This window comes from Entelurus aequoreus, linkage group LG09 (genome assembly GCF_033978785.1).
Source record: "Entelurus aequoreus isolate RoL-2023_Sb linkage group LG09, RoL_Eaeq_v1.1, whole genome shotgun sequence".
NCBI lineage: Eukaryota > Metazoa > Chordata > Actinopteri > Syngnathiformes > Syngnathidae > Entelurus > Entelurus aequoreus.
The window spans coordinates 19,062,472-19,085,236 of NC_084739.1; the positions used below are offsets into that span (position 1 = coordinate 19,062,472).

General features: G+C 39.8%; 1 protein-coding gene and 1 long non-coding RNA gene across 4 annotated transcripts in view; one reads left to right on the top strand and one right to left on the bottom strand.

The window, feature by feature from the left end:
* Positions 1-22,765, top strand: part of LOC133657233 (uncharacterized) — a 972,718-nt gene that overhangs the window by 436,266 nt on the left and 513,687 nt on the right. The window lies entirely within an intron of this gene.
* Positions 1-22,765, bottom strand: part of col21a1 (collagen, type XXI, alpha 1) — a 100,486-nt gene that overhangs the window by 60,130 nt on the left and 17,591 nt on the right. For all 3 annotated transcript variants that reach the window (XM_062058285.1, XM_062058284.1, XM_062058286.1), the window contains exons 2-5: positions 4,027-4,146; positions 3,372-3,932; positions 774-939; positions 477-705 (exon numbers count right to left, since the gene is read on the bottom strand). In XM_062058285.1, the coding sequence (XP_061914269.1) occupies positions 477-705; positions 774-939; positions 3,372-3,932; positions 4,027-4,123 (1,053 nt within the window). In that variant the 5' untranslated portion in view covers positions 4,124-4,146. The remainder of the gene's footprint in view (positions 1-476; positions 706-773; positions 940-3,371; positions 3,933-4,026; positions 4,147-22,765) is intronic.

Sequence of the window (22,765 nt, forward strand, 5' to 3'; positions counted from 1 at the left end):
AACAGCTGAGAAACAATAATCAAAATAAGTATGGTGCCAGTATGCTATTTTTTTTTTCAATAAAATACTGGAAAGGATAGAAATTTAGTTAGTCTCTTTTATACGATTATTAATCGATTAATCGAAGTAATAATCGACAGATTATTCGATTACCAAATTAATCGTTAGTTGCATCCCTAACATATATATATATATATATATATATATATATATATATATATATATATATATATATATATATATATATATATACATCCCGGGGCCGCATTGGGTTTGGGTACCCCTGGTATACTGTATATAGTAATCCTACTTCGCTGAAATGTGTTTATTGGCCATGATAAACAAGGGACAACTATATACGTCAAAGTTCACCAAGGATCAAGAACGGTTCAGAACAGCCGATTTTGAGGGGCTGTCCTGTCTCCTCCACCTTTCAATCATGAGCAACAGTGGCCTCCAATACACTGTTAACGTACCATAGCTGTGTGTGGTGAAAATGTAACAGTTTGCGTTCCGCTTTGTGATGCACTGGTTGTGGTGAACTTGACAGTACGATCAAGTCCATTTACAGTGACTGCCATTTGAGGTCTCCCGTCACGGGTTTGAATCCTCCACAAGTCCCACTCGTCCAATGCCACTGATCCCTTGTATCTCAGGGTGGCGACAAATACATAGGATGGAGGGAGACCATCAGGGAAAAGTGTCCTGGAAACAGATAATTAATTTTAAATACATTCAGGAGATTGAAGAAAGAATGAAAGTCTAATCGTTACCTTGTGGTTTCACTCAAGTCAATACCATGTGTCACCTCATAGGCTTTAGTGCCATGATATGTTCCTTTTGTCCTCTTGGCTTTTTTGGCTAAATTTAGATGGAGTAGGATATCAAATCCTTTCTCATCTCGGGAATCAATAGATATTCTTGCCGGACAAACGGTCTCTGAAAAAAAGGGTAAGTGCACAATTCACATGAAATATTTTCGTAATCAACCTTGCTGAAATTCACTACGTCGTTTTTGCTATCTCTGCCTGAAAATATCACCCAGATTATGTTTACGCAACATAAATTCCTACATTGCTCAACATGATTACAGTGAACACTTTGATCAGTGTTTTTCAACCTTTTTTGAGCCAAGGCACGTTTTTTGCGTTGAAAAAATCCAGAGGCACACCACCAGCAGAAATCATTAAAACACGAAACTCAGTTGACAGTAAAAAGTCGTTGTCGCAATTGTTGGATATGACATTAAACCATAACCAACCATGCATCAATATAGCTCTTTTCTCAAAGTAGGTGTACTGTCACGACCTGTCACATCACGCCGTGACTTGTTTTTAGTTTTTTGCTGTTTTCCTGTGTGTAGTGTTTTAGTTCCTGTCTTGCGCTCCTATTTTGGTGATTTTTCTCTTTTTTTGGTATTTTCCTATAGCAGTTTCATGTCTTCCTTTGAGCGATATTTCCCAATTCTACTGTGTTTTAGCAATCAAGTATATTTCAGTTGTTTTTATCATTCTTTGTGGGGACATTGTGGATTGTCATGTCATGTTCGAATGTACTTTGTGGACGCCGTCTTTGCTCCACAGTAAGTCTTTGCTGTCGTCCAGCATTCTGTTTTTGTTCACTTTGTAGCCAGTTCTGTTTTAGTTTCGTTCTGCATAGCCTTCCCTAAGCTTCAATGCCTTTTCTTAGGGGCACTCACCTTTTGTTTATTCTTGGTTCAAGCATTAGACACCTTTTTACCTGCACTCTGCCTCTCGCTGTTTCCGACATCTACAAAGTAATTAGCTACTGGCTGCCACCTACTGATATGGAAGAATATTACACAGTTAGTCTGCCGAGCTCTAGACAGCACCGACCCTCAAAAACAACACATAATTTGCAGACTATAATTACTGGTTTGCAAAAAATATTTTCAACCCAATTAGGTGAAATTAGATAATAGTGTGCCGCAGTGGTTGAAAAATACTGACTTAGATTATTGAATTTCAGATCTCAATTGATTGATTGATTGAGACTTTTATTAGTAGGTTGCACAGTGAAGTACATATTCCGTACAATTGACCACTAAATGGTAACACCCGAATAAGTTTTTCAACTTGTTTAAGTCGGGGTCCACTTAAATTGATTCATGATACAGATATATACTATCATATATACTATCATCATAATACAGTCATCACACAAGATAATCACATTGAATTATTTACATTATTTACAATCAGGAGTGTGGAGGGGGGGTGGGGTGGGGGGGTGGGGGGGGGGGGGTAGTGGACATAGAGAGAGAGAGAGAGAGAGATCAGAAGGCATAAGAAAAAGAATCTGCATTTGATTGTTTACATTTGATTATTAGCAATCCGGGGAGGGTGTTAGTTTAGGGTTGTAGCTGCCTGGAGGTGAACTTTTATAGCGGTTTTGAAGGAGGATAGAGATGCCCTTTCTTTTATACCTGTTGGGAGCGCATTCCACAATGAATGAAATATTTCGATATTCAATGGCTTTAATTGTTGGAGATTAAAATACAGTTGGAAACTCAGACCATACAACGTATTGAGGACTGACGTCTGAATCCTACCCAAAAAAGAATACTGTACATAAGGATGATCTTACAACTGGCTCAGCCCGCCTGTAGGCACTACCTGAAATATCTGAGTATGGTCCTGATGAGACAGCAGTTGGTTTTCTAGCTTGGATCAGGGGATCGGTATAATCCCGGACCATCAATTATATTCAATTTGTCCTCCAGAAACTACTGATACACACGTCTGTGGATGTTCGTCTCAGGGCATTCAATAAATTGCTGATAAACTACAAAATCTGGACGGCACACAGGACCCACGTGACCAGTGCATGGTCTGATACTGGGTCTGAGGATCTTACCCTGGTACCTAACAGCATTCAGGGTACCTCTGGTTATTACACAGAAGTCTGCTGCCCTCTAGTTGCCCTCTCCACCTTTACTGGTGTACTAGCCTGTCTCCTGACAGCTCCTCCTCACTCTCGATTCCGGGAAAGACTAAAAACCTACTGGTAAATGTTTTCTAATTGGGCATGTTGATATCACAGAGTGTGATTGACTATAGAGTTACACTGTGATATTGTGCGGTGCCTTTAATCTTATTTTGAATATTACCAATATTACCTTGGATACATCTGTAACAAAGGTCGTGTACAGTGTCATCCCTTCAAAAATCCCAGTAGGCTTCCCCAGACTGAACACTAAACTCGCACATCCAGTTTTGACCACACACTGTTTTCAGCGGTTCAACTGAACAGTTTTTAAAACGAAATGTATTTGAGGCCTGAAAACAAAGTTGCAATGCAAACAGCAAAAAGTATATATTTTTTCCCTTTCGGTTGGAACGATTTCTTACCTTCGCACAGTTTCTGTCGTATGATCTGTATGATCCTGGAAATACCTTTGTAGTCTTCTACAGAGAAGACGTATGTTGAAAAAGGCTTGTTTGCAATGGCTCTTAACTGGGCCTCCTCTGTCTCTGAGCCCACACCAATTGCAAACAAAATGACTCCTTTTCTCCTCGCGGCCTCTGCTGCCTTCTGAACCGCATCCTGAGACTTCCCATCGGTGAGGACAACTGCAATTCTAGATATGCCCATCGGGCTGCGTTCAGAGAGGCCAAACAATTTGTCTGTGGCAAACTCAATGGCCGTGCCCGTCCTCGTGTTTCCTCCCATGTACTCGATGGATTCAATCTCTCTGATGAGGTCCTTAGTGTTGGAATACTTCCCCAGAGGTATTTCTAAAACAGGATCATCGGTGTATTGGACAACACCCACTTGGGTAAACTTGTGCCCAATGTTGAAGTTTTTGGTTATATTGACAAGCCACCGCTTTACTATTTCAAAGTTGACATCTTCTACACTCCAAGAACCGTCTACAATAAATACTAAATCGCCTGGTGCAGTCCTACAACCTGAAAGTAGACAGAAAACGTTAGCAATGTGATTTTTTTTTTTTGGATGAACTAGCAAACAAAGGAAGGAAGGTGACAATAAAAAGGTTTCTACTTCTCAGGTCTTCATCTTGTGCTGCGTTAAGCCAATGAAGAAGCATGAAGCACAAGCACCTTAAGACACAGGGCAAGGATGTTGCTTTGTAGGCCATATTGCTGCAACTTCTGATTGTACCTATAGAGAAAGGTAAAACATTGCATTTATGGAATCGGCTGGTAAGTAGGCCTTGACTGAAGTATTCGCCATTAGGGCTTAAAGGCCTACTGAAACCCACTACTACCGACCACGCAGTCTGATAGTTTATATATCAATGATGAAATCTTAACATTGCAACACATTGGCATGTGTTGCAATGTTCGTTATCTACTAAAGTGCAATTTTAAATTTCCCGCAAAATATCTTGCTGAAAACGTCTCGGTATGATGACGCCTGCGTGTGACGTCACGGATTGTAGAGGACATTTTGGGACAGCATTGTGGCCAGCTATTAAGTTGTCTGTTTTCATCGCAAGATTCCACAGTATTCTGGACATCTGTGTTGGTGAATCTTTTGCAATTTGTTCAATGAACAATGGAGACAGCAAAGAAGAAAGCTGTAGGTGGGAAGCGGTGTATTAGCGGCCGGCTGCAGCAACACAAACACGTAGCCGGTGTTTCATTGTTTACACTCCTGAAAGATGACAGTCAAGCTTTACCATTGGCCTGTGGAGAACTGGGACAACAGAGACTCTTACCAGGAGGACTTTGAGTTGGCTGCGCAGACTCGGTACCGTGAGTACGCAGCTGGGGCTTCCAAACATTTGATCGCTTGCCCGTACGTGCGTGCCGCTATGTGCATGTCACGTACGTAAGTTTGGGGACTTTGGGGAAATATATGGGCTGTATGAACTTTGGGGAGGTGAACGGTACTTTGGGCTGTGGGATTGAGTGTGTTGTGCAGGTGTTTGAGTTGTATTGGCGGGTTATATGGACGGGAGGGGGGAGATGTTTGTTATGCGTGATTAATTTGTGGCATGCCCGCTAGTCCTTCACTCTCACTTTCCTCATCCACGAATCTTTCATCCTCGCTCAAATTAATGGGGAAATCGTCGCTTTCTCGGTCCGAATCGCTCTCGCTGCTGGTGGCCATGATTGTAAACAATGTGCAGATGGGAGGAGCTCCACTACGGGTGACGTCACGCGCATAACGTCTGTTACTTCCGGTACAGGCAAGGCTTTTTTATCAGCGACCAAAAGTTGCGAACTTTATCGTGGATGTTCTCTACTAAATCCTTTCAGCAAAAATATGGCAATATCGCGAAATGATCAAGTATGACACATAGAATGGACCTGCTATCCCCGTTTAAATAAGAAAATCACATTTTAGTAGGCCTTTAACTGGATGGTTGGCTCATAAATCGTTAACGTTCTTGTTTGTTCTAATTCTGCATTCCCTGGTTAAAATTATGTTCATCGCCTGCGATAAAGTCGTGATTAAAGGAGACTTATGATGAATTTGAGGTTTCTGGCTTATGAATGTTGCTACAATGTTGGATACTAGTGTTAATGCCAAAGCTTCAAACCATAAGGTTGATGCCTTTTGGCAAGAGCTTCCATGCCCTTTTGGATGCTGCTGTTTGCGGGGTTTTGCAATGTAAATGGTAAATGGGTTATACTTGTATAGAGCTTTTCTACCTTCAAGGTACTCAAAGCGCTTTGACACTATTTCCACATTCACCCATTCACACACTGATGGCGGGAGCTGCCATGCAAGGCACTAACCACGACCCATCAGGAGCAAGGACGAAGTGTCTTGCTCAAGGACACAACGGACATGACTAGGTTGGTAGAAGCTGGGGATCGAACCAGGAACCCTCAGGTTGCTGGCACGGCCACTCTCCCAACCGACCCACGCCGTCAATATGGCTGTGTTGTGACGTCAGAGCAAGATGGAGGAGATGACATGGCATACCATAAACAACATATTTTTGAAAATGTTTTGATATCATATCATACACACTCTCAGTAATGAACTATTACTATCAGTAATAGTCCAGAAATACCATAATTTCTGGACTATAAGCCTCTGTTTTTTTCCTACGCTTTGAACCCTGCAGTATATACAACGCACAATACAATACAATTGTCTGGGTTCACAAGCTTAAAATAAAGTTTGCCTCTTAACAACAGACCAATGAAATGGCCGAACGGGTCGTGATTGGAACAAATTGGTAAATGGTAAATGGGTTATACTTGTATAGCGCTTTTCTACCTTCAAGGTACTCAAAGCGCTTTGACACTATTTCCACATTCACCCATTCACACACACATTCACACACTGATGGCAACAATGAGATTGTTCACATCACATCAAATGCACTAACCCAATCATCCAGCCAGCCATTTAGTGCGTTACGCACCGAGCCTCATCTTGGTGAAGACAGCCCAAAATATATACGATGCAGATTTCCGGATGAAGGCGATCTGCCTGGCTTTTGAAAAAGGAAATGCAGTTGTTGCACGAATAAAAACGACAAATTGGCTTCAAAAGGCTGGATTGCTGCATGTGAATTAGACAGCGAAAGCTCAGAGGTGAATTTGCCTCGAGACGAAAGTGAAAACGATGCTAAGAAAATGTCGAAGAAAGCAATTGAGTGTTGTTTCAATTCCGACACAGAAGAAGACTTCAGCTGGTTTGCACTTAATGACTTTTCAGGTAGGCTACTGTATGCCGTGCACATTTCGTTCAATTTGTAAATGTACACAAGCGCCTGTGTAAATACATTTGTCTATATTCCTTGGATAGGCCATCTAGGGAAAAAGAATCATTAGTTTTTTTTTCTGTTAAATTTGATTGTTTAGAGAGCAGAGACAAAACTGAAAAATCAAATAGGGCTAGTATTAGCGAAGCCATTAACTCAAAACATGGCTTACAACACCAGCAATAACACGGTAGCTCACAGTGCCATTAAGACTAGTTCATACTCAATAGCCCATGCTATATTTTTCTATATACTGTGTCTATCTAGCTATCTATCCAGCGATCTATTTCTACTACTGGTAGCGAGCGAGGGCGATGGCTAACTTAGTAAAAATATTATTGTAAAATGGCAAAAATGGGTTCCTTTACAATGATGGAATAGCCTTGTTGTATATAATACTCTATATTACATTTTAGAAGTAACAGTATTGTACCAACATTGTTATTACACTGAAACAACTTATTTCCCATGGTGGCTCATAAAATGACTACAGGCTTTCAGTGATCTTTGCCAAACATTTAAGTCCCACATCCATCCTGTTGCTCAACTTTCAACGCCTTTTTGCACACCAAAGCATTTTCCTCTCAGACCTGATCCACCACATCCTCAAATGACCCTGTCAGCTTAACATAAATGAATGGTCTAACTGCAATTATCCTTGAACTAATGCTCACTCTTTCCTGTTGGATCATCAGAGCATCCCTTAAATCTTAAGACAAATCTTCCCTGCTTAAAGCCTTGTAAATATCTCCTAGGTAAATTCAAGCCATTACTTCTCCTCCGCATGTTCGAAAATGCTTTACTGTTTTTCCTCTCTCTTACCACAGTAAATTGTCAAATTCAAACACGCATTTGTTTGTGTGACGAATTGTGAGGATGCGGCCTGGCAAACCGGCTCAGGATGATGTATAGCTCATAATTGAATCATCGTCAATATGCATAGGCCTACTCTTTATTACGTTGACTCTGTCAAATCCCCAACTAATGTAATAATGAGTCAGCCGTGGCCATCCCAACGGGCCGCTAGTCAACACTTATGCAACAGTCTTACAATACACTTTCTTCTAGCAGTGCACGCCTCCCTTTATTGTAGGCTGTTAATGTCATCTAAATCATTTTTTTCACAACTGAATGGAACAATAAAACACTTTTGCCAACTGTTTCAAACACGCTGTAGTTTTAGATGCAAAATACTAGCTGCGTATTTGATTGCTCCATCGTATAATGCAGTGTTTCATAACATTGTAGGGGCCGCGAGCACCCCCGAGACGGCTGCCAAAAGTAGTTGTTTTTCAGCTGTGCTCCGTATGTGCCGCAGCGCTACTCAGTTTTCTAGCCCTTTTGGCAGTAATGACAACATCAAACAGAAGAAATCTGGGGCTAAAGTCATAGAGAATTTGCTGAAGTGCAAAATTTAGCGGTGAAACTGTATTTCATTTGCACAAACATTTTATTGAGTTTAATTGAGAAACATATCTATTATTATTTAATATTAATTTAGTTAGAATTTACTTAATTAGCACTGCGTAATTGTATGTAAATTCATTTTTATCAGATTTTATGAGTCCCTTCTTTTGCGATATGTTTGATTAGTATTTATTTTGTGATTATAATTGATAATGATATTTGTGATTAACGCATGGTTTCATATCATTTATTCTGTTGAAATGTAAGTAGGTTGGATAAAATTATTTAATTTTTTTAAAAGCAAGAGTAAGATTACTTATTCAGTGTTGATATTTGAGGGCAACTTGTCCAGGGTGTACCCCGCCTTCCGTTTGAATGCAGCTGTAATAGGCTCCAGCTCTCCCACAACCCCAAATAAGAATAATTGAGTAGGCCCCAGGCCCCTCTGTAGTAGAAAGGTCTGGCCGCGAGGTCAAAAATGTCAAAAACACCGGCTATAACGTACAAAGACTATAAAAATGGGACCCATTACCTCCCTGCTTGGCACTCAGCATCAAGGGTTGAAATTGGGGGTTAAATCACCAAAATGATTCCCGGGCGCGGCCACCGCTGCTGCCCACTGCTCCCCTCACCTCCCAGGGGGTGATCAAGGGTGATGGGTCAAATGCAGAGAATCATTTCGCCACACCTAGTGTGTGTGTGACAATCATTGGCACTTTAACTTTAATAATATACTATACATAAATTATTTGTATTGGTTCTCACAGGTTCCACAATATTATATTGGAAGGATGTGGCCATAAATCTACCCTTGTTGCTGAGTTTAGGCAATTTAATAGGGCTTTTAGTAAACCCCAATGGGAATACGCCATATTTGTGTGCTTATAGCATTAATGCTAATGTGCTGTGTTTGTCCATGCCTTTGTCCCAAATCGTGAGCAGCTCCAAGTGCTACTTTATCCACTTCTAATACAGTACACTGTAACTTTGCACCGGCAATACCGTATTTTTGGACTATAAGGGGCAGTTAAAATCCTTTATTTTCTCAAAAAATCGACAGTGCGCCTCATAACCTGGTGCGCCTAATGTACGGCATAATTCTGGTTGTGCTTACTGACCTTGAAGCAATTTTATTTGGTACACGGTGTAATGATAAATGTGACCAGTAGATGGCAGTCATACATGAGAGATACGTGTAGACTGCAATATGATGGCAGTAAACAATACCAAAACTTTCAATGTTCCATTAAGAATATAGAACATTACACACGGCACTCAAAAATATGTCAAAATGTTTTTGCTACGACTTCGGTAAGCTATGAAGCCGCACCGCTTGAGGGATTGTCGGCGCATTTAACATACAAGTATTATTATGGTGTGTGTATAAGGACCGCAAAAGGGCACCTATTAGCAGACATATCACCTGGTGTTTTCTTTCGCAACAATATGCAAAACCAACTTTTCTTACCTTCTGGTACCTGCTGATGTGTATTTGGGATCTGCATAAGTCTATGTCTTCACTGTGTATATATTAGAACAGTGTTTATGTTGTGTACAAGGTGTATTTATAATATGTTGTGTAAAGGAAAATTCCTATTTCTATGAAGCTCAACATCAGAGCCCGATGTCTCCTGGTTTTACTACATCTTGTATTTTAGATTGTTTATAGGGTTGGGCGAAATAAGTGCTCAACTTCAGCCTAAACCCTTTCGGTCTGTAAAATTGTGAATTTATCAATGTAAAACTGTTGGTTTATTTTCTTGACCACTGACCGAAGAAATAATAAACTAACTAATGTGACAACGTGTCTTAATGACGATTGGATCAAAAAATAAGAATTGTTGTATGATCAGTCCAAAATCTAAACAGTCTTCCTGGATCGACCAATGAGGAACCAGTAACAAAAAAATGTCAGTACACCGTAAACATCCCTAGCCCAGGACCATGTTTCCTGTGTGCAAACATAAATAAATAAATGATAAATGGGTTATACTTGTATAGTGCTTGTCTACCTTCAAGGTACTCAAGGCGCTTTGACAGTATTTCTACATTCACCCATTCACACACTGATGGCGGGACCTGCCATGCAAGGCGCTAACCAGCACCCATCAGGAGCAAGGGTGAAGTGTCTTGCCCAAGGTCACATCAGACGTGACTAGGATGGTAGAAGGTGGGGATTGAACCCCAGTAACCAGCAACCCTCCGATTGCTGGAACGGCCACTCTACCAACTCTGCCACGCCGTCCCCATTGTGGTCATTAAGTATCGATCATATACTGATACTACCTTTGGTATCAACACTATCGATTCGTCTTCTCCTTACATGTGCTTAGCAGTGGTCGCTTAACAGCAACAAAGGAGCCAACCAGTTTTTATATTATCTTCTCTCTGGACTCGTATTAATCTACTTGTTCATTTCCTGTTAATATCTGCCTACTTCCTGCTGTAAAGTCCTTCCGTCAACACTATTTAAACGTTACGATGCACCTATTTCTTGTGTTGTTTCAAGCCACTTTGGTGTCTAGCTTAGCAATTAGCTTGCCTGCTTCTGCTTGCTCTTACTCATTGTATCCTCATCCTCCTGTGATAATAAAATGCGTAAGAACTGCAATATTGACTTAGGGAAGCGGCTTAACACGATGCCTAGGGATAGACAGTTACAGTTGGAAGGGGATTACTATGGCCGCATTCGTAACAATTTACCTGACACAAGAAACGTCATGAATTGGGGAAAAGGGGGTGCACCATCCTCTTTAGCCGCCAGATGGCAGTAGAGTGTTGAATATCTTGAAGTTAGTTTTGTGGAAAGTCCAACTTTGACCACAGTTGCTATGCAGAATGGCGCTTTCCATTATTTTCAGTGGACTGCATTGCTAAATGATTAACCCATTACCTTCCTCCCATCCGAGATCCCCCCCAAGAATGGGGCCATATGAATCCCTTCCCTACTGTGGCAGCTATTTCTTGCGGTCAGTGGACTGAGCGTGGAAAATAGGAATCGGCCTTCAAAAATTTAGACTTTTCTGGGAGAATCGGAATGTAAGACCCGGTTCCCATCAATGCCGGATGCACAACCCAAAACACATGGTTCCCACACAGAGACAGAACAGCATTAAAACACTTAGTGACTCTGTTGTATCTGTTGTGTGTCAATTTGGCATGTAGTTTTTTTACAAAGTAGATGCATTTATTTGCCCCAGCAACTAGCAAAGCAAAAGTATGTGCTTGATCAATTCATCTCAGTCCATAAAGACGTGCGATACCACTGATTTTCTTTCCAATCTGATACCAAGTGAAATTCAGGCTGGTAGAGGCGATACCGATCCGACAACGATACTTTTTGCGAATATACCTAACATGTTTTTAAAAGTTGTGTGTTTTCAAATAATAACAACAGTAAAAATGGAAGAAAAAAAGAGCAAAAAATCTGACCGTAATAAAAAAAGGTGAAATGTTTAAACTAATAAATAATAATAATATACTTAGTCAATTATAACACAAAGTTTTGTCTTTAAATATCTATATAATATCTGTTTTTGGCATTTGTTTTTCAAATTATAAAATATTAAAATGGCCCCTCTATAATTCATGTTTCAGTATATGATAAAGTTTAGACACCCCTTATCTGAAATAAAGTTAAAGTTAAAGTACCAATGATTGTCACACACACACGAGGTGTGGCGAAATGATTCTCTGCATTTGACCCATCACCCTTGATCACCCCCTGGGAGGTGAGGGGAGCAGTAAGCAGCAGCTCATTCCTATCCTGTGATAAAATGGCAACCAAGGTAATCAGAAAGGTTAACCAACGAACGAGATTTCTCTACAGAATCTCCTCTCTGGTCAACAAAAGCACCTTGAGGATTCTGGCGGGAACTCTCGTTCAACCCTTTTTTCGATTACGCATGCACCTCCTGGTACCCTAGCACCTCCAAAACCCTCAAATCTAAACTCCAAACATCTCAGAACAAGCTAGTCAGGTTACCTCTAGACCTCCACCCCAGATCCCACCTCACTCCTACCTACTTCTCTAAAGTGGGCTGGCTCAAGGTGGAGGACAGAGTTAAACAACTTGCACTGAGCCTAGTCTATAAAATCCACTACACCTCCCTGATACCGAAGTACATGTCAAACTACTTCCTTAACGTAAATGACCGCCATAACCACAACACCAGGGGAAGCTCCACTAACCACGTTAAACCCAGATTCCGAACTAACAAAGGTCTTAACTCGTTCTCTTTCTATGCCACATCAATGTGGAATGCGCTCCCAACAGGTATAAAAGAAAGGGCATCCCTATCCTCCTTCAAAACCGCAATAAAAGTTCACCTCCAGGCAGCTACAACCCTAAACTAACACATTCCCCGGATTGCTAATAATCAAATGTAAACAATCAAATGCAGATACTTTTTCTTATGCCTTCTGATCTCTCTCTCTCTCTCTCTCTCTCTCTCTCTCTCTCTCTCTCTCTCTCTCTCTCTCTCTCTCACTCTCTCTCTATGTCCACTACTTGCTGTCCATATCCTACCCCCCCTCCCCCCCTCCACACCCCTGATTGTAAATAATGTAAATAATTCAATGTGATTATCTTGTGTGATGACTGTATTATGATGATAGTATATATGATAGTATATATCTGTATCATGAATCAATTTAAGTGGACCCCGACTTAAACAAGTTGAAAAACTTATTCGGGTGTTACCATTTAGTGGTCAATTGTACGGAATATGTACTTCACTGTGCAACCTACTAATAAAAGTCTCAATCAATCAATCAAAAGCGGTGGCCGCGCCCGGGAATAATTTTTGGTGATTTAACCCCCAATTCCAACCTTTGATACTGAGTGCCAAGCAGGGAGGTAATGGGTCCCAATTTAAAGTCTTTGGTATGACTCGGCCGGGGTTTGAACTCACGACCTACCGATCTCATAAGAAGCAATTAGAATAAAAATAAAATATACTTAAAATATAGACTGAACATTAATATTTTCGCTCAGGCAGAATTTTTGACAAACAATCGTGTAATGTTTTTTCTTTCTATTCATACATGGGAAATAATAAGAAAAATGTAAGAAAAAAAGAGCAAAAAATCGGTATGAAATGAGAAAAAGCTGACATGTCCTAAATAATAATTAAAAATAATATACACTACCGTTCAAAAGTTTGGGGTCACATTGAAATGTCCTTATTTTTGAAGGAAAAGCACTGTACTTTTCAATGAAGATAACTTTAAACTAGTCTTAACTTTAAAGAAATACACTCTATACATTGCTAATGTGGTAAATGACTATTCTAGCTGCAAATGTCTGGTTTTTGGTGCAATATCTACATAGGTGTATAGAGGCCCATTTCCAGCAACTATCACTCCAGTGTTATAATGTGTTTGCTCATTAGCTCAGAAGGCTAATTGATGATTAGAAAACCCTTGTGCAATCATGTTCACACATCCGAAAACAGTTTAGCTCGTTACAGAAGCTACAAAACTGACCTTCCTTTGAGCAGATTGAGTTTCTGGAGCATCACATTTGTGGGGTCAATTAAACGCTCAAAATGGCCAGAAAAAAGAACTTTCATCTGAAATTCGACAGTCTATTCTTGTTCTTAGAAATGAAGGCTATTCCACAAAATTGTTTGGGTGACCCCAAACTTTTGAACGGTAGTGTACTTAATCATCTAAAATACATAGCCGACACAATATCGGTTTTTGGCATTTTTTTAAATAAGAAAATATCAATATGGCCCCCGCATACTTTGACTTCTCAGTATGCGACCCTTGGTGGAAAAAGTTTAGACACCCCTGAACTAAAGTAATCTGTATTTTGATTTGAGAATAGATATGAAGATTATGTATCGACGGTAGCGATATTTCAGTATCGATCCGCGCGTCACTGATAGCCCATGATGTACCAACATATGTCACTGAAAGTAGCAGTAACTGCGATGTAACAGCAGAAAAAGTACACCAGAATAAAGTAACGGCGTTACTAATGGATTCCAAATGAGTCCATTCGGAGCCTAAGCAGACATTAGCCTTCCAACATGTGGACGAGAGAAACTTGCTGACATAATCAAATGAGGACCAGATACTCGGTGATATATTGTAAGATTTACTACTTCTGGAATACATCTGCATAGAAAATGACAATCGTGTAAATCTTGTTTCACATGGTGACACATTAAGGTCAAGCAAACAGTAGCTGCACCCTTCAGAAAACATTTGTCTCTGTTCAACGGCGCTAGCGTGACTCCATTTTTCCAACATGTTAACTCAGCAATGAAACAGTTCTGTCGAACAATACTTCAAGTCCTTTTATTCCAAAACGTCTCCCCTCCAGAGAGCTTGGGGAGACTGGAAAACCCCTTCACTGGCAAGGTTTGACTTTCCCCAAACAGTGTTTCTACACCTCTGCTTGAACCACATGGAATTCATTTACACCCGTCGGACAGTCAAATTCCCGATTGTTCACCGGCTGCAAACACACGATGAGGGCGAGCAGCCTTCCCCCGTGGAATAAGATGCTACTGAATACATGCCGTGAATTTCAAATACGTGCAAAGCGCACAGATTTAGGCAATAAAACCCAGTAAATGTTGGGTAATCTTTGATCTGCAGGGCCTTGAAATCTGTTTTCAAACATCCTATATTGTTCATTTCTAATTGTTATTATTTTTTATTAATGTTTTTAATGATAATATCAATGAGGGATTTTTAATTTTTAATCACTGCTATTTTGAAATTTTTACTAATATTGATGCTGTTGTCGATAATGTTCATTTTTGTTTCACTACATTTGGATTGTTCCGTGTCATGTGCGTGTGTCCTCAATTGCTCTCAATTGCTCTGTTTATTGTTGTTCTTAGTGTTGCTGGGACGGGTTTGGTTTTGGAATTGTATTGCATTGTTGTGGTATTGTTGTGTATTGTTTTGTTGATTGATTAATAAATTCATTAAAAAAAATTAAAAAAAAATTTAAAAAATCTTTCTTCTCAAAGTCATATTTTACTTGAGAATAAGAATTTTTGTGGCCCAAATTCTCAAGAGAAGAAAGTAGCAACATTAAGAGTAAATTTGGATACAAAAACTAAATGTTACAATAATAAAGTTGTGTATTTCAGAGAAAATTGTTCAAGACAATATTTTAATATTTTTGTTTAAAACAACTTTATTCATATTACATGGATAAAGTTGTGTTTTAAGGAGGGAAAAAAACATTTTACATTAATAAAGTTGTATATTTAAAAAAAACAAAAAAAACATCCTATTTCAGAGCAAATGTTTCCACTTACAGCACAGGCCCGCCACATTATTTAATGTGGCCCACGAAAGCTTTGAAATAATACGTGTTAAAGTATTTTAACTAGAGATGTCCGATAATATCGGACTGTCGATAATATCGGACTGTCGATATTATCGGCCGATAAATGCTTTAAAATGTAATATCGGAAATTATCGGTATCGGTTTACAATTATATTATTATTATTTATTTATTTTTTTTTTGTCCTGTCCAGCTTCTCAGGCAAATCATATAGTTGATGTAGATGCCCATATCGGCTGTTCAGATTGAGCCCAGTTTGTAATTTCCTGTTATACAGTATGGCAGGCAGTCTCGCACTAAAGGAGGACTATGTTATTGTTTACTTTATTACTCTAGTATACTCTGGACTGAAGCTGTGTGCCTTCGTTTTTTTGTAGCTGTTGTTTTGAGGCATGTTTAAAAAAAAATTTTTTTAAATACATACACTTTGTGAAAGTCAAAGTATAGTACTTCGCATAGTTGTAGTGGGTATCAGGATTATCTCAGGGAGAGCATGTCCCAAATTCCAAGCTGCTGTTTTGAGGCTTGTTAAAAAAAATAATGCACTTTGTGACTTCAATGATAAATATGGCAGTGCCATGTTGGCATTTTTTTCCATAACTTGAGTTGATTTATTTTGGAAAACCTTGTTACATTGTTTAATGTATCCAGCTAGGCATCACAACAAAATTAGGCATAAAAACGTGTTAATTCCACGACTGTATATATCGGTATCGGTTGATATCGGAATCGGTAATTAAGAGTTGGACAATATCGGAATATTGGATATCGGCAAAAAAAGCAATTATCAGACATCTCTAATTTTAACTTTTCTTACTCAATGTGTTCTTTCCATTTTGACGGGGAAAAAATACATGTACTGCATGCAATTGCATATATTAAAATCTTTCTTATTATCTAACAATGCAACAAATGTAACACTATCATATTTAGAAAATAATTAATTAATTCAAAATATTAATAATAATAAATATCCGCTTGACTTGTGATTTCACAGCAAGTTATCTATCAAATTGTACACTGTAGATTTTATGGGGGGAAAAACGCCAGAATTTTACTGTAAAAAATCAATAGTGTTGTTTTATTTTAACTGGGTTGGCCTATTTGCTGAAGAAAAACTAACTGATCACACCTACACGTCCCATGTTTGAAGCAAAAGTTGGCACATTTCCATGCTTAGATTCATGTTTATGTTTCAAGTTTATTTAGAACATGCATACAGTCACAATATGATACATAACATATACTTAGTTTCTCATTCCAACATGTTTGAAAAGAAGTAGAAAGAAGCAGAGCTTATTTGATCCTACCTCTATTCCATCTCCAGCACCCCCCGCGACCCCAAAAGGGACAAGCGGTAGAAAATGGATGGATGGAGATTAATATTTTTGTAATAGGACTTTAGGGCAAAATGTTGGCAACTGAGCTGCCAGTTTTTTTATTGCAAAATCTAAATACTTTTTTGTGTATGTATAAAAGATATAATAATGAAATTGTCATAATAATAACATTCATTAATTATCTACGATTACAAGCAACCCTCAGAGGGCAGCCATAACTGCGATGTGGAACCTTGGTGAAAACGAGTTTGACACACAGACTTAAAGGCCTTCTGAAATGATTTTTTTTTATTTAAACGGGGATAGCAGATCTATTCTATGTGTCATAGTTGATCATTTCGCGGTATTGCCATATTTTTGCTGAAAGGATTTAGTATAGAACAACGACGATAAAGATCGCAACTTTTGGTATCTGATAAAAAAAAAGGCTTGCCCCTACCGGAAGTAGCGTGACGTAGTCGGGTGAAAATATCCGCAAAGTTCCCTATTGTTTACAATGATGGCCGCCAGAAGTGAGAGAGATTCGGACCGAGAAAGCAACGATTTCCCCATTAATTTGAGCGAGGATGAAAGATTTGTGGATGAGGAAAGTGCAAGTGAAGGACTAGTGGGGAGTGGAAGCGATTCAGATAGGGAAGATGCTGTGAGAGCCGGGGGTGACCTGATATTCAGCTGGGAATGACTCCAACAGTAAATAAACACAAGACATATATTTACTCTATTAGCCACAACACAACCAGGTTTATATTTAATATGCCACAAATTAGTCCCGCATAAAAACACCTAGGTGTTTGTTATGCTAGCTCCTAGCTCCTAGCTACTAGCTCGAGCTAGTTATAGCTCGAGCGGGTTATATGGACGGGATCCCGTCTATATTAGGCTGACCATACGTCCTCTTTTCCCCGGACATGTCCTCTTTTGCGGGGATGTCCGGGGTGTCCGGGCGGGTTTTTTTAAATGCCTCAAATGTCCGGCATTTTGAGTTAGGGTTGCGTGTACCGGGTATTTTCAATGTACGTCCAGAGTTAAGAAGGGGTTAAACAAAACAAAGTGTGGAGGCGTGCGTGTAACACGGGTGGGAAATAAGACATATTTCCTCTCATGGCATCCCCTCATATTACCTGCGGCGTTTCCACGTTTAATCTCACGAGTTTAACACACGCGCTCACGTGAACCGCTGCAGCCTATCGCGCTCTATATGATCCACCGTCCCAAGATGGCTGCCAGGTGCGGTGGCTAAGCCTGGGCACATCTGAAGCCGGTATGTTTTAAAGTTGTCATTTGCCTGCATATTGTAAAAACAACCGTCCAACATTTTACAACTAATTGTAAACTTATAGGTACCGACCATCAGGGCCGAGTTGCGACGAGAGAGTGTTATTAAGCCGAGTTGGTAAGTGAATCTGTTTGCTAATAGTAGCTGGTAGCCGTACCCATGTATTGTCTATGGGCGGTTAGCATCGGCTTTTAATCCCGTTTCCTCCAATGTTTCTGATCCCATTGAATTTATATTTATTTCGAGTCTTTATTTTGGGCACTTACATATGGTGACTGAGTGTTGTGGCGTTTTAAGGCCATGTGCACTTTTTATGCTACGGTAAAGACAATGAATGAACACTGCTACACCCGTCATAGTGACGTCACTGTTATTGTTAATGTTACGCCCGTCATAGTGACGTCACTGTTATTTTCTATTGTTTAATATTGTTAATGTTACACCCGTCATAGTGACGTCACTGTTATTTTCTATTGTTTAATATTGTTCATGTTGCACCCGTCATAGTGACAACACTGTGTACTGTCGTGTTTGTTATGTTGTACATACATGGGATGGTTTAAAATTGTTAATGTTAGCAGTATTATTGCTAATAATGATAATAATAAGTGTAATTTATTTATTGAAGGTCTAACAATAGATGACTTAATGTTGATGTTTATGTGCGCACATTGATTGAACTCCGGGTCCTGTGTTTACGTAGGCCAGGTCCCTAAGTCTTGGATGGCGAGCTGTAGATAGGCCTTGACCCTGAGCCCAAGGATCTCCACCTCTCAACCCCTGAACTCCACCTGCTCTGGTCGGGCGGTAGGCGGCTTATAACCGAACCCCTTGCCTCGCATCTCATTACTCTGCAGCCCTTTGCACTACCTCATACACACCCTGCCCATAAACTGAACTGTCACTACAAACTGCCATATCCACAACCCCAACCCTGGGATCCCATTTTGAAAATTCCTAGCGCCAACACTGCTGTCAACAGAGGAGAAAAATGCTTTATTTAAATAAATATATTATTTATAAAGCAAGTTCGAGTATCATTGGCAAATTTTCACCTAGTCCCCGCCTTGGCATGCATATATGTCCTCTTTTTGGGATTTCAGAATATGGTCAGCCTAGTCTATATAACCCACCAATACAATTCAAACACCTGCACAACACACTCACTCAGCCCAAAGGACCGTTCACCTAACCCAAGGTTCATAAAGTTTATATATTTAACCAAAGTTACGTACGTGACACGCACGTACGGGCAAGCGATCAAATGTTTGGAAGCGCGCGGGTGGGACCTGATATTCAGCTGGGAATGACTACAACAGTAAATAAACACAAGACATGTATATACTCTATTAGCCACAACACAACTAGGCTTGTATTTAATATGCCACAAATTAATCCCACATAACAAACACCTAGGTGTTTGTTATGCTAGCTCCTAGCTACTAGCTACTAGCTCGAGCTAGTTATAGCAAGCAATCAAGCATCTTTCGGGACTGTAAACAATGAAACACCGACTGTGTTGTGTTGCTGACTTCCCTCGCAAAATACTCCGCTTCGCACCGACAACTTTCTTCTTTGCTTGCTCAGCTTCTTTCTCCATAATGCAATGAACAAATTGCAACAGATTCACCAACACAGATGTCCAGAATACTGTGGAATAATGAGATGAAAACAGAGCTATTTCGTATTGGCTTCAATGGGGAAGCCATACCTCTGTTTCACTGGCTACGTCACGCGCATACGTCATCCTCCAAAGGAATTTTCAACCGGAAGTTTAGCGGGAAATTTAAAATTGCACTTTATAAGTTAACCCGGCCGTATTGGCATGTGTTGCAATGTTAAGATTTCATCATTGATATATAAACTATCAGACTGCGTGGTCGATAGTAGTGGGTTTCAGTAGGCCTTTAAGGCAACAAAAATGTTTAAAATTATTTTTTAATTTTTTAAATAATTTGTGACCATTTACTTGTTTTTTATTTTACACATGACAAAAACTGAAAAATAAGCAATAAGTGAAGTTAAAAAGTTAAAAAGTAAAAAAAAAAAACATAATACTTCCAGGGTGTGTTTTATTACTGTGTGAGACCAATTTGCTTACCCGGAAGTGATATGTACTAAAATCTGAGAAAGATTAAATTTAAAATAGGCAAATTACAGCAAGCAATTGTAACTTCCAAAGTCTAATGCCGCAAACATAATCATTTAATTTGGCGTAGGACTATTTTTTTCCTGGAAATATGCCTCAAAACTTGAGAGTTCAAAGTATCACCATGTGTGGTGTGGCAGAAAATATCAGAGACTAGAGCCTACTGAGGGTCTCAAGCAGGGCTCCATCCATCCTAAACCGCTTATCTGGAATCGGGTCGCGGGGACAACAGCTCTAGCAGAGACCCCCAGACTTCCCTCTCCAGAGCAACATTAGCAACTTCCTCCTGGGGAATCCCGAAGCGTTCCCAGGTTAAGGGGGGAGGTGTATATTAAAGGGGAGAGGTGTAAATAAAAGAAATACTTGAATTTCAGTGAATTCTAGCTATATATATATATATATATATATATATATATATATATATATATATATATATATATATATATATATATATATATATATATATATATATATATATATATATTTTATATAAGTATATAAATAAAAGAAACACTTGAATTTCAGTGTTCATTTATTTACACATATACACACACATAACACTCCTCTACTCATTGTTGTATTTGAAAGTGCAATGCTTTGCAGCCAGTAGCACAGCCTTTGAAGGTGCATAGGTATGGGCAGCATCTGTGAAATTTAATTTGCCGTCTTGTGCTTCTCTGACCGTTCATGAGTGTCTATATCCATTCGGCCACCATGTTCAATGGAGAAGTCTGATCTACAAAATTTGCAGGCAGCATACCCCTTCCCCTTCGAGCTGTCCTAGATTAACTGAAATTCTTGTTTCCAATCATTTTGGAACTTGCAAGCGTACTTCTTCTTCTTGCTCGTCGTCGCCATGACTGTCTCTTCTTCATTCTACTGCTTCGTCTCCTTCTTGTTGTGTGTGTAGTTGTGCACTCTCCAAAAGCCATAGATGTTATAAAGTGATTTATATGGAGGAAAAGCGGACGTGACAACAGGCTGTCCTCACTCAGGTCCGCATGGACCTGAAGAAAGGCACGCCCCCAATATTGTTGTCCGGCTGGAAATCGGGAGAAATTCGGGAGAATGGTTGTCCCGGGAGATTTTCGGGAGAGGCACTAAAATCCGGGAGTCTCCCGGAAAATTTGGGAGGGTTGGCAAGTATGCCTCCACCTCGGACACAGTCTTGTTCTCTACCTGGACTGTACAAAACATCGGTTTCCTGCTGAGCACCATGGCCTCAGATTTGGAGATGCCGATCCTCATTCCAGCCGCTGAACACTCGGCTGCGAACCGATCCAGTGAGAGCTGAAGGTCACGAACCGAAGGTGCCATCAGGACCGTATCATCTGCAAACAGCAGTGACGCAACCTTTATCCCCCCGAGACGTAAACCCTCTCCGCCATGGTCACGACTCTGCCTAGAAATCCTGTCCATGAAAATCACAAACAGGATAGGTGACAGAGCGCAGCCCTGGCGGAGACCAACCCCCACTGGAAACTCAAGCAGGGCTATTCAACTTAATTGTCCAAGGGGCCACATTTCCAGAAAGCTAAGGACTGGGAGTCAAACTTCTTTCCTAGTTTGTGAACCCGTTCTCAAACAATGGCAATAAAACTATTCTGATTCACTATTATTCCTATTTGAAAACCAACATCCTCTGTGTGGGCATTTGTCTGTTTCTTTTATCAAAATTACACATTTAAAAAAATATCCCTTTTATCTCAAATAAAAGTGTCCACTGGCCTTTAGGAGGTTACAATGTTTGCCAACGTGTTGACAAGCTCCTTTAACAACAGGAGCGCTCTTGTGGTTTTAGGAATTAACCGCAAAAAATTGTTTGTCCCCCAAGTTTTGAACCGAACCCCAGGCCACCCGTGGAATAGCCCTGCTCTAAAGTGTGTGTTTATCGTTGTCTTTGGCTTGTTTGGCTTATTTATGATTCTAACACAGAAGTGTAGCAGTGATTGTATCAACAATAAGTGTGACGATAACCACAGACCAGGAAAAATCTCTCGCTCTGGCATAGAACTGGGTCATTTTACCACTCCGTACAAAATAAGAATGACTGATTAAAGCACACATGATTAGATGCTAACATAAATAATACTAAGCTGGGAGAATATTTTACTGCGTTGAAAATGTGTTAGTGTTTTTTACAATTAAAAATGTTGCCTATTAATTGAACACACAGTACACACATAGGGAGAAACCACAAGGCTCAAGATGCAATGAGTATTAATTCCTGCACCAGCTAGCTAGGCCTGATCTACAAAGTGCTAAACAGCATGTGCAAACTATAAAATTGCATGTACTTTCAGTGTGCGTGTGGAAGGTGATCCACTAAGGCTGTATGTACAGTTGATAACAATTGCAAAAGTGATGCAGACCACCCTATTTCAACATACTCCAACCTGTGCTTTCTTTATGTTGTTGAACATGCAGCACACAAATATTATGTACCACTTTTTCTGGGCAATATAAAAGTTCAATCTGAACAACAGAACCAATTTTTAGCAAGCCGAATGTGCACTCGGAGAGGCGATGGTGTTATGATGGTGCGTCTGGAATAATCAAGATGCA